Source organism: Panthera onca, chromosome A2, assembly GCF_046562875.1.
Source record: "Panthera onca isolate mPanOnc1 chromosome A2, mPanOnc1 haplotype 2, whole genome shotgun sequence".
NCBI classification, from domain to species: Eukaryota; Metazoa; Chordata; class Mammalia; order Carnivora; family Felidae; genus Panthera; species Panthera onca.
Window position 1 is genome coordinate 143,348,965 of NC_138340.1, and position 12,055 is coordinate 143,361,019.

Consider the following 12,055-nt stretch of genomic DNA (forward strand, 5'->3'; position numbering starts at 1 on the left):
ATCTCTGTCGCAGATCCTGGAAGGGGGCCTGGCACACAGGAAACCTAAAGTCAGACTCTCCACAGCATGCCGCCTACTTTTCACATCCCCAGCCTCATTCTATGTCTGCTCGAGCACTTATCATATTATGTCTTCTACTGAGCAGCTATTGCCAAATGAAATAATCAGAGGGAAAGGAGGATATATCAAACCATGAGAACAAGGAATAGGTGAGGGAGGGGTATATAGTTATAAAATGCTCATTCAAGTTTTGTAGTATTCAGTGCAGAAGATTTATGCATCTTTGTTAAAATTATCCCTAATCTTTTATGGTTTTTGATCCTGCTATTAACAGTATTATTTAAATTTCGTTTTCCACATATTAGTTTCTATAAAAAAAAACTATAGACAGCTAGATAGATACAGATATAGATATAGATACAGACATAGATATAGATATATAAAAAGGTTTTTTATATTGACCTTGTATCTGTGGTTTGGTTAAATTGACCAAGTTCTAAGTAATTTTTAAAATTCCATAGGTGGTTCTATGTACACAATCATGTTATCTAAAAATTTTAAAAAATGTTTCATTCTTACATTCAAAATATGCGCATTTAATATCACTATCATTTTTAAGCACAAGATACAGAAGGTAAAGCATAAAAAAAATCATAGCTGCAAGAGCTATGCAGGATATGGGGGACAATCGTATTACAGGGGACATGGATTGAAATAGTGCAAGAAAACTGCTGTCTTAGAGCAATGTATTATGATCCTTCATCTTAACTACATGTTAAGTTCCTGGAGACCACTATCATTTCTTGATTTTTTTGTCTATATCCCACCAAGCCTATTAAAGTGCTTTGCCCATAGTAGAAACTCAATAAATGTTTCTAAATAGAATTCAAACACACCAGTGTTGGACACATTGCATGTGATCAAGAAATACTTGTTGACTGTAAGAACCAATGAATACACAGAAGTTTGTTGAATGATCGGTGTATGCTCAATCCTGCTGAGAAACTGATAAGAAACTTGAAGAAATAGGAGATACTCTGATCATTGTCCATATAGAAAAACTTCATTTTTCAGTTAATGATAAAACAAATGCACGAAGGGAAACATTTCACTGGTTACCTGTGCATTTCTTTATATGACTGTTCCTTTTTCCATGTGATCCTAACTTGCATCCAAAATTCTCCTCCCAAAATTCTGCGAACCACACATTTCTTCGATTATTGGCAAGAGTTCGGCTTCTAAAGTAGCGATCAAACCCTATGTTAGAGAGAAAAGGTATGATTTTAATATTCTTTCAAAAGCAAAACCAAATACTGTCAGAGCTTTTGAATGGCTATTATGTCAGACATTTGAATGAATATGTTGTGATTATTGCATGAAAAAAAAAACCCAAAATGTAGTAACAAATGGGGAAGAACCGAAGAACCAATAGCCCAGAAATTAGTCTTCCCATATGGTAAAAGCCAAGGGTAATCAACAGATAATATCATCACCCTCACTCTTCACCATTGAGTCACCTGGCTGTATAGATGAACATAACAGGAGGGCCTGTTGTTAATGCCATCATCACAACCTCCCCCTCTCCTCTATATCACAGTGACCAGCGACATTCTCCTATATATTCAGAACCAACTCAGACTTTTCTCATTCTTCTCTCTCTCTCCTAACAGGAGTCAATGTTCCAGGTTGCTATGCTTCTGCCTGACTCAAAATGTATCTGTCCTAGATGTTCCATTTTTCAGCTAATCCAATAAACTAACCAGCTCTGATGTCGTCTTATGCAGTCATGGGTAATGGGCTAATGTGTTAGCCTGCTCAGGTGACACCTCATAAAAGAGAGATCACCTGGAACTAATGTTTTACTCCAAAAGATAATGGGGAAGATAGGAATTTCAGTCACTCCTAAGACCATTGGAAATGATATCTTGGAGACAAACTTCCTCTCAGGGAAGCTCCATATCTTTGCTGTTGCATTTACTTATCTATAGGGTCAGCCCAGTCCCACATCTCCATTTTATAGAAAGCAAATACTCTCCCCATGACAATGCTGTAACCATCATCTATGCCATGGAAATGCGCAAGCTTAGAGGGCAACATCATGGAAAGGGCTAACATCATAGAAATATCTAAGGCCAACTATAACTCCCTTTTTTAAAGAAAAAATCTAATGGGTATCCTTTTCTAATGAAAAATATATGTTGAGTTAAATAGTTACTGTCTTGGCATTTCTACCATCAGAATTATAAATTCTATCCAGAATCATCAACCTTGGGTACATTTCATCATATGCTGATATTCTGGTTTTGCCTTGGAGTTTTGATTCAATTAGAATGAAACAAATTTTCTATGGCTTGTCCTTACCATCAATTGATGCCCTTTTGGGCAAAATCGTCACCGCTCCTTCTGCAATCTCCTCCTGCTGATAAACAGGTGCTATTTTGGATCCCCAACTATCTGAGCCAATCCAGAGAAAATGACCACTTTGGTTTAATTTTTTTGCTGCTTCCAATATCCTCCTACAGGAATAAAAAGAAATAAAACATACCATATTTCTCAAGAAACACTACACTTATGAATGTTATAAGACCAGATATATTGAATTATATACACTCAGTAGGTCAGTGTTAAACAATTAGTCAATCACTAACTGCCTGAGTCTTATCATTTCTAAAGGAAACATATTGACACCTGCTAGTTAGCCTTATCCTTAACCTCATTCACATTATTCTGTCTATCATCCTTACTTGTCTCATTTCTTTCAGCCCCCAAGTTTTACTTTATAGACATTTCAGAGTTAGGAACTAGAAGGCTGTTGTGTCTCTGTGCAGCAGAAGGCAATCTGTAATTGCATGAGAATGCTGCAATTCCTGTGAAATCTCACAAGATTTTACATTGAACATGAAATATGTTAAAAAAAAAAAAAAAAAGGATGTGGATTGCACATCTGATCCAACATCAAGAAGAAAATTAATCCGCACCTGATGTCATCTTCATTGGCAAACATAATCACTGCCCGAGCATTAGGTGTTTCTAGCAGGCGTTTGATAATTTTTTCAAATTCTCCAGGTCTTGGTTCACGTGGGATTTTCTGTGATTGAGCAATGCAAACACCACCTATTTTAAAAAGAGAGAGTGACTCAGAAATGGCACTTATTCAATTAACCAATTTAATGAGGTTAGCTATTTTATAAAAACGAATGATTCAATGCAGTATATGTTTTTCAAACCTTTCATTCTCACCTACTAAAAGCAGTCATGCTTGTTGCATTACAATATATATATCAAATAAATGACATCAATTATTTAATCATACATCAGGGTTATTGCTTTATTTTCCAAGCTTAAAGATTATTTTTGTGGATGTCTATAATAAAGCTAAAGTGTACAAAATGTGTAATGACAGTCAAGGAGTGCAAAGAAGAATGGCTGTTTTGATTCATTTGATGTTAAGTTGAAAAACAAGTGCCTGGATTAATAAAAAGTGTGAGTATGTCTTATAGGTGAGACCACCTATTAAGTAAAAGGATCCTTTTGCTATTTTATCTATTTGTAGACCTGTTTTAAAGTTAATTTCATTTTACAGCTCATAGTATTACAGCGAAAGTTTTATGTATCAGCAAAATGATATGTTATGAAACAAGCAGTCTTCAAGACTATTTGAGACACAGTCAAGTTCCAAAGATGCAGACCCTCAGTTGACGTTATGTCTCCACCAAGAAAATCAAAATGGCAGCAATCCCATCCCTCTATCACAGAAGGAAGGAAGGAAGGAAGGAAGGAAGGAAGGAAGGAAGGAAGGAAGGAAGAGGGGAAGGGGACAGGAAGGGAGGGGAGGGAGGGGAGGGGAGGGGAAGGAAGGGGAGGGCAGGGAAGGCGAGGAGAGGTGAGGCGAGGAGGAAGGAAGGAAGGAAGGAAGGAAGGAAGGAAGGGAGGAAGGAAGGAAGGAAGAAAAAAAGAGTTCTTCCTTTGGTCTCTCCTTCTAAGGCAATGAGAAACCAAAGAGAAAAGTTTAGAAATGACCTCTGCCACCTGTCAGGGTTCCTCAATTACAGTAGAGTAGAAAGTGAACATATTCTAATATTAGAAGAAAAATGAATATTAGCAATATGGTTCAGTTGCATTATGGCTTACATAGGCTTTTTTTGAGTCAGATGAGAAAGCACCATTTATAACATTGCTTCAGTAGGTAATGACATTTTTACTTCCAAACAATTGCCAATACATTCAGTCACCCAAACATTATTATGTTCCACTATATGGTTATGTATTGGGCTGGACACTGGGGATACACAATCTAATCCAGGAGTTACACCATCTAGTCTGGGAGATAGTCATTCCAATAAATTATCATAGAATATGAGGTAAATTTTACAATTAAAAGGATATACCTACATAATGGGAACACAGAGGAAGAGGTAATTAAATGCTTAAGAGATTTTAAAGAGCAAATATACATCCATCTAGGAACAAAAGTGGGACATTTCTGGTATAGGCAAAAGTATGAAAGAACCTTGTTTGATCATGGCCTATGGTCAAGACTGGCTGGGGCTGAGGTTGGAAAGAATGGCCAGGCCCAGCTTGAGAATGACTTTGTTAGACATGCCAAATAATTTGGACTTTATCTTGAAAACAATGGGAACCCACTGAATATTCAGAAGCAGGAGAATTACATGATGAGTTTTATGCCTTGGGAAGAAACCTCAGGTAGCCAAACAAAGAAGAAATGTCTGGTAGCCAGACAATGGCCATTGTGGACAGACTTACCATGTGTAGCAATAATGTATGCTAGCAGTGTTAGAGTACTGAAGGTTATATTTCTTATAAGTTAGAGCATGGTGTAAGTTATCCCTATGACAGCAATGCTCTTAATAAACTCTTCAGGAGTAGGAATTGCCCATAATCCACAGACAGAGCCTGTAGATAGCTAGCCTACTAATATGCCATTAATAGTTGTGGCGATTGATTCATTGTTTCATTAAATATTCATTGCACGCTCCTACTGCACAGGGGCTGTGGATGCAATGGTGAATATAATAGACACAGTTTATGCCTTCAGAGTGTAGAAACATTGTGGGTAAAACAGGCTTAAATGCAAACAACAACAACAACAAAAGTAAGTAGATAATTATAAATTATGGTGAGTTCTATGAGAAAGACCAAGGGCATTTAATTTACATGGAGGAGTGTTCAGGAAAAGTCTCCCTAAAGTGTTGTTGAAGTCAGAAAGAAGACACAATGGGTGAGAACAGCATGTGAAAGGGCAGGAAAGAGCCATCAGAGCTAATGAATGACAGAGAGAGAGAGAAATGTGAGACAAAGATGAGAGGTAGACAGGGGCCACGTCATGCATAGTTTGTGCAGGTCCTGTGGAAGATTATGAATAATTAAAGTGATTAACTACCTCACTTAATGTTTCTCTTTCTTCACCTTTTAAGAAGCCCATAGAAATAGGTCTCATCTGTGAACACTGCCTTTCATGGAGGAAAAATGGATGAGGGTCACTTATGCAGAGGACAAACCGGAGTGGAAAGAACAGGAGGTATTGAGCCCCATTAAGAAGTTACTGGAAGAGGCCACAGAGAATGATGCCTGAGACAATGCTACTGGTGCCAAGGAGGAGTAGACAGAGATGTTAGAATCTGAGTTAGAATCAATGAAGCTTCAAACTATTTTTTCCAGCTTTATTGAGGGAGGATTTACAAATAAAAATTGTATATATTTAGACTGTACTGATTTTATCTAAGCAGTGAGGTTGTGGGAAACCACTAAGCATGACACTAAGGTTTTGGCCTTTGTGACCAGTTTGTGTGATGCCACCATTAAACAAGCAGGCAATACAGGAGGGTGAGAAGGTACATAGAGGAGAAAAGAATGATTCTGATTCAGGACAGGTTGTCTTTGAAGTACCCATGGAACATCAAATTGAAGACGTTGGTCTGGAACTAAGGAGAGATGGAAAATGTAATTACAGTTTTGTCAGATGCTGATGCAGTAGGTAGTTGAAGTGTCAGGAATGAACAGGTCACTCAGAGGGAATATTTAAATCAACAACAGGTGAAAAGGTGAATGATGGAGCCCTGAAAAACCACTAGCATTGGAGAGGGAACTAGCAAATGTGAATGGAAAGGAGTGACCACATATTTGGAGGAGAAAACTTTTAGGACAAGTCTAGTGGTAAGTTGAAGACTGCATAATGTTTTTAAAAATAAAAAAACAAACAAAAAACTGTGATGAATGGAAGGATTTGGTAGCTGTACGAATGTGAAAACAAAACTGTAACACTCTAGGGAACAATAGCTGTTTTAAAACATGACTGCCCTTTTAATTAAATTGCTGTGATTACTTAAGCATCCCATTAAAGACATGTCATACCCTAAGTATCATTTGAGATTGCTACTGACTCCATAGCCGGAAGAAATGAAGACTGAAAAAAATTTTATTATGACTATTTCAGATGAGACAAACAGGCAATCCAGACATAGTTTAGTCTGAACTCATTGATTTATTCATTCACTAAGGATCTATTAAACTTTTTGTTCGTAAAAAGCTGAGTTAGGTTGGATTCTTACATAGTCTAAATTCATTTCATATTTTTTATGTCTCTGCCTTGTATTTGTCAGCCTGGTCAATTTGTTTTCCTGGAAAGAGGGACTACACAATTAATTTATTTCAGCTGAACAAATACTTATAAGGAAACTGCTCCACATGGCATTTTGCTGTTTGATGCCTTATGGATATTTTATTAAATTGTGGACTGTATTACTTCCCAAGTGATTACATTTAGAAGATTGGGATTATTTTCTTAGCTCTGAAACTCATTCACACTTTCTATCTTCACATCAGTCAAAAAGCCGGACAGTTAATCCATTCATAAGCACTCAAGGTCTACTATGTTTCATGAGCTACAGACATTCAAAGATTGTCTGTCTTCAGCATCTTGTAATATAATTGAACGACAAGATGTACACATAAGAAAAGCCAGATAAGAATATAAAATTATCTAATGATGAAAAACAATTGCATAGGTTATATCAAAAGGCAGTAGTAATTATCGTCACCCCTCAAAACTGGCCTATGATTTCGTAAGAAGTCATTATATACTGTTGAGAGTTTGGTCAAATACCAGTGAAATTTAGTCAAACATTCAGGCTTAGTTAAAGATATGTTTTCCTACAATCAATACCTGTACCTATAATACCTACAATACTTTTCCTACATTATCTAATATTTTAATATTTAAAGAGACCCTCAGACTTGACTTAGACTCCTGGCATGAGCAGGAGGAAGAGGAGTTGCCTTCCATCAAAGAATATGTCTATTACATCTATTTTTCCATATCTTACCCTGAGAGAATTCTGACTGCATGCAATTCAAGGGACACCAACTTTCCTGTTCTGCAGGTGTGCCCAGTTCTGCATGAAATAATTTCTAAAGCTTAGCACTTTCCTGAAGTATAGGAAAATAATGCTGCATGGAGGAATTTATAATTGGTTGTTTTCTGGAATTTGCTGTTTGATTTCCTTGACTGTGTAATTTTTTCTTTTGATTATTTAATAATAATTGGAAGATCATTTGTAGAACTGAACGCTTTACATACACTTTGTAACATACACAACCGTTATTTCTCAGTCTCATTCACTGATACCTCACTAGTCCTAATGGCAGCACTCTAAGGTTGGTATTATCACCATATTTTTGACGAGGACAATGAGAAAGAGGGGTGTAAACAGCCAGTAAGAGGCTGGAGTGCAGGTTCAGATCCTGGTCTGTCTGACTCCAAGTCTAGACTTTTCCCATCATCTTGCTTATCCAGAACTAACTATACATGTTGCTTAACGGTTTAGTAGATACAAATGATTGATGAATAAAATAAAGCAAATTTAAAGACTCATTAAGAAACCCAGAAACCCAGCAGTTGCCCCTTATAAGTCAATTTATAGCTACACAAATACAGTACTTCTATTGAGTATTAAGAACTTAAGATACTGGGGTGCCTGAGTGGCTCAGTCGGTTAAGCATCTGACTTGGGCTCAGGTCATGATCTCGTGGTTTGTGAGCTCCGCATCGGGCTCTGTGCTGACAGCTCAGAGCCTGGAGCCTGCTTCAGATTCTGTGTCTCCCTCTCTCTCTGCCCCTCCCCTGGTCACGCTCTGTCTCTCTCTGTCTTTCAATAATAAACGTTAAAAAAATTTAAAAAAAAAAGAACTTAAGATACTTAGAATCTATACAGATTTCTTAGAACTGACTTAATCTTCTTCTTAATCTTCTGCCTGCAAACATGTCTCAGCCAAGTCAGGAAACAAAAGGATGCATATAAATATATGTTTAAAAACAAGTGACATAAAAGAAGTTAAAAATGTGGACCATGATAATTCAGAGCAAGTTGCCACTGAAATGGGTCTGTTTCCCAAAACCATTTTTATGAGGGTTCCAAGAATTAGAATACCATGTTAACTTTAGTGTATTCATCTGTAGGGTGGCACAATAATTTGCTCTCCTTGATTCAAGGGCAAGTTTGTAAATAATTCCATTTCATAAGTTTTATCTCTTTATTTCACGGGTGAGTAGCTTGATGTCTCAGGTCTGAGAGATGAAAGGTACATTCATGAGTTGATTCACCAATGCAGGAAGATATTGGAGTGAGGAAGAAAACAGACTTAGCATCAGAAGGCCTAAGAGTGGATTCTGTGTGACCTGAGACAAAGCTCTCATCTCTCAGTTCCCTCATTTCTGTAATAAGGTTCATAAAAACCATCTCCCAGAGATATCAAGAGAACCAAATTTAAAAAGGCAATCTAACAAGGGTCTATACAGATGTGGTACATTGTTAGTGTTGTTAATAATCCTCATCATCATGACCAGATAAGCACCATACTGAACCTGACAGTGGAGACAGTTGATATTCAGACTTAAAATATGGGATTGTCAACAAATCACATTCTTGAATCCTTTCCACTCTTTGTATAATATTATCAGATATCCTAAATTCTGAGAAATGATACTTGTCCATTTGTCTATGCCAATAGATAAGATGGCTACATTTCACCTTTCACCTATTATTGGTCAACACAATGTGACTGGGGCAATTTCAACGTGAGAGAATGGGAAAAGTTACTCACATTTTCCTTTTCAAACCCCCAGTTCCCACCCTATTGATCCAAGTCTCTTTTCAAAGAGAGTCTATAAGTATTTTGAAGACCTGGGTTGAAAATTAGAGTTTAACTCTTTAAAAGAATAACACAGTAGTAAAAACTATGTAACTATTAGTGGTAGCAACTATTAAGAAGCAAAGGTTGCTATGGAAACAACCACATTTTCACTTAACATTTGCCTATAGATTGTTGAGAGGCTGGAATCTAGTGTCTGAGACAGTGTTTTCACAGGTTGGGTTCCCCAGGAAGCAGACCCTTAGAAGGAGCTTGAAATGCATATTTGCTCTTGGCCTCCACTCTATGGAGGGCCCAACAAGGAAACAGCACTGAGCAGAGAAGTCCAGCTGGCGATGGCCCACTCCCAACATCACAGGGAGTTCCGAGGCTAGAATGGCTCCCAGGGTTGTTTTAAATTAGAGCAGGAAGGCCAAGGCATTATACTTTCACATGAATCAGTCGTTGAATGTGGGCCCCGTCCTGAAGTGTGGAGGTAGGGGTAGGGTTAGAAAATTGGGCAGGGCAGCTCTCTACAGCCAGGCAATCTTCAAGGGCCAGTATAGCTCTCCCAATGGCAAGGTCAGCAGGCCTTTGCTAAGTGGGGATTTGAAGGGGCATTCACCATTTATACAAATTAAAATTTACAGAGAAATGAAGATATTGCATCTCTAAAATAATAGTATATGTCAAATAATTAATAAATGTTATTGTTTAATTTCAAAACTCCTCTTCAAAGGGACTGCATTGCACAAAGAAATGTACTGCACAAAGGCAATCTATATAAATAGCACAAAACTGGAATTATAGGCCAACTTAGACAACAGAACCAGGATCATAAAACTCCCTGGTATTTCAATAGAGAAGTTTTGTGAAAGCAATCTGAAAGGATAAAGTATCACATTTTCAGTTGTTGCTTATTTTTAAGAACAAAATCTCTATTAATAATGTGGAAGGAGAAAAATAAAACAAGAAACAAATTCACAGCACTAAGTTCCAACTGTGATGAAAATCGAGGAGGATTAAATTATTAGGAATGAAATTACTTACAAAGCTGTGTACAGAATATAAAATGTGATTTCTTTTAAACAACATGATTATTACCAGTGTTGGTTGGTTCACAATTTCTGTCAAGTTAAGTTCTAAGCAAATTAGGTCAAGTCTCTGGTTGTCTAACCTGTTAGATCTGCATGACAGACTTCAGTTTGGCGCATAAACAAATCAACAAAATTACCATTTTATTAACTGTCAGAGAGAATGACTAGACTCTTGGTAAAAATTGACTGGTCAAAATTTTTGATTGAGCATAAAAAATTGCCTGTAATTGACCATTTTGGGTCAAATAAAAATGTGACATAGTAAACTATTACATAATTATTTCTTATGAATGTGCCTCCAGATAATGGCAATGAACAAAACCAAATAACCAATTTTTGTTTTTTCCTTAAAGACAATAAAAACACATAAACTCCCCAAAGTGTCCAGATCCCAGTTTCAATTCCTGAGAGGGGAGGAGTCTCCAATCTCTGGAATCCATTCTCTGGAAACCAGCTGGTTATCTGACAGTTCAACCCAATTCTGATGCTATCTACCCAGAGACAGCATCAGATCCCACAGGTGTAGATCCAGTCCTCTAAGACTGCTCTCCCACCTCGCTCTAGGCACCAGTCACAATCTGGATTGTTACTTCTACTTCAGACCAACTGGCTATAAATCAGAGGTCCCTAAGACCCCTCCTTGGGTTCAGTTAATTTGCTTGAGCAATTTACAGAACTCAGAGAATCATTGCACTTACTAGATCACCAGTTTTATAAGACTATAGCCAGATGAAGGAGATGCATAGGGCAAGATATGGAAAAAGAGCACGAAGCTTCCGTGCCCTCTCTGACTGTGCCACTCTCCCCCAATCTGCAGGTGTTCACCAACCCAGAAGCTCTCCAAATCCTGTCCTTTTGGGTTTTTCTGGAGGCTTCATTACATAGGCCTGATTGGTTAAGTCATTGGCCATTGGTGATTGAATTCTATCTCCAGCCCCTCTCTCTTTCCTGGAGGTGGGGGAATGTGACTAAAAGTTCCAACCCACTAATCACACTGTTAGTTCTCCCAGAAACCAGCCCCAGTCCTCAGGTGACCTAAGGGCTTTCCCAGAGTTACCTCATTGACATAATGAAAGACACCTCTATTACTTTCATCACTTAGAAGATTCCATGATTCTTAGGAGTTCTGTCCCCAAAATAGGAGAAAAACCAAATACATATTTATTATAAATCATACTATCACAAGTCTCCACCCTAATTACCCTTGGTATCATTTCTTTCCATCTTTCTGGAGATATAAGTAAAATAGCAACTTGGTCTAATGTAATTGGTCCTTTAGTGATAGTTGACCAAAATTTGTTCTGAGGTTCAAATAAGTGTAATCACACTTTTTGTAACAATATTTTCACCTCCATATGTGGTGCACAACTGGGACTTCGCAGAAAAGTGCACAGTATGATCCGAGTGTGTACGTTTGTCAGCTTAAAGTGCACTTTGGGAAAGAGAAGATTTATCTCACACATCACAGTAAAGAAAAAGTGTTATTTTTAACAACATGGATTAAAACAGCAAAACTGTACTTAAATCTGTGCTCATTCTATCTTTTTCTCCTTCTCTTTCTCTCTGTAAAACATTTTATCCTTTTTCCTATATCAAATGCCATGTAGACTCTTAAAGGGACTCTGAGAAGCAATGAAATAAGGGAATGAAACTTCTGGTACAAAAAAGGCATGAGCCAAATACTACTTCCTACGTGTCCCATCGAGGTTAGCAACAGGGACAAGCCACTCTGAAAAAGACTGGCACAGATAGCCATCTCCTGCCCACCTCCTGCCTGTCTCTGGTATCTCAGAGAGACACTGATGCTCAGGA

General features: G+C 37.6%; 1 protein-coding gene across 6 annotated transcripts in view; it reads right to left on the reverse strand.

Moving 5' to 3' along the window:
• The window catches only part of GRM8 (glutamate metabotropic receptor 8), a 759,243-nt gene that overhangs the window by 397,145 nt on the left and 350,043 nt on the right, over positions 1-12,055 (reverse strand). For all 6 annotated transcript variants that reach the window (XM_060633021.3, XM_060633020.3, XM_060633022.3 and 3 more), the window contains exons 4-6: positions 2,979-3,114; positions 2,362-2,516; positions 1,120-1,257 (exon numbers count right to left, since the gene is read on the reverse strand). In XM_060633021.3, coding sequence (XP_060489004.1) covers positions 1,120-1,257; positions 2,362-2,516; positions 2,979-3,114 — 429 coding nt within the window. The remainder of the gene's footprint in view (positions 1-1,119; positions 1,258-2,361; positions 2,517-2,978; positions 3,115-12,055) is intronic.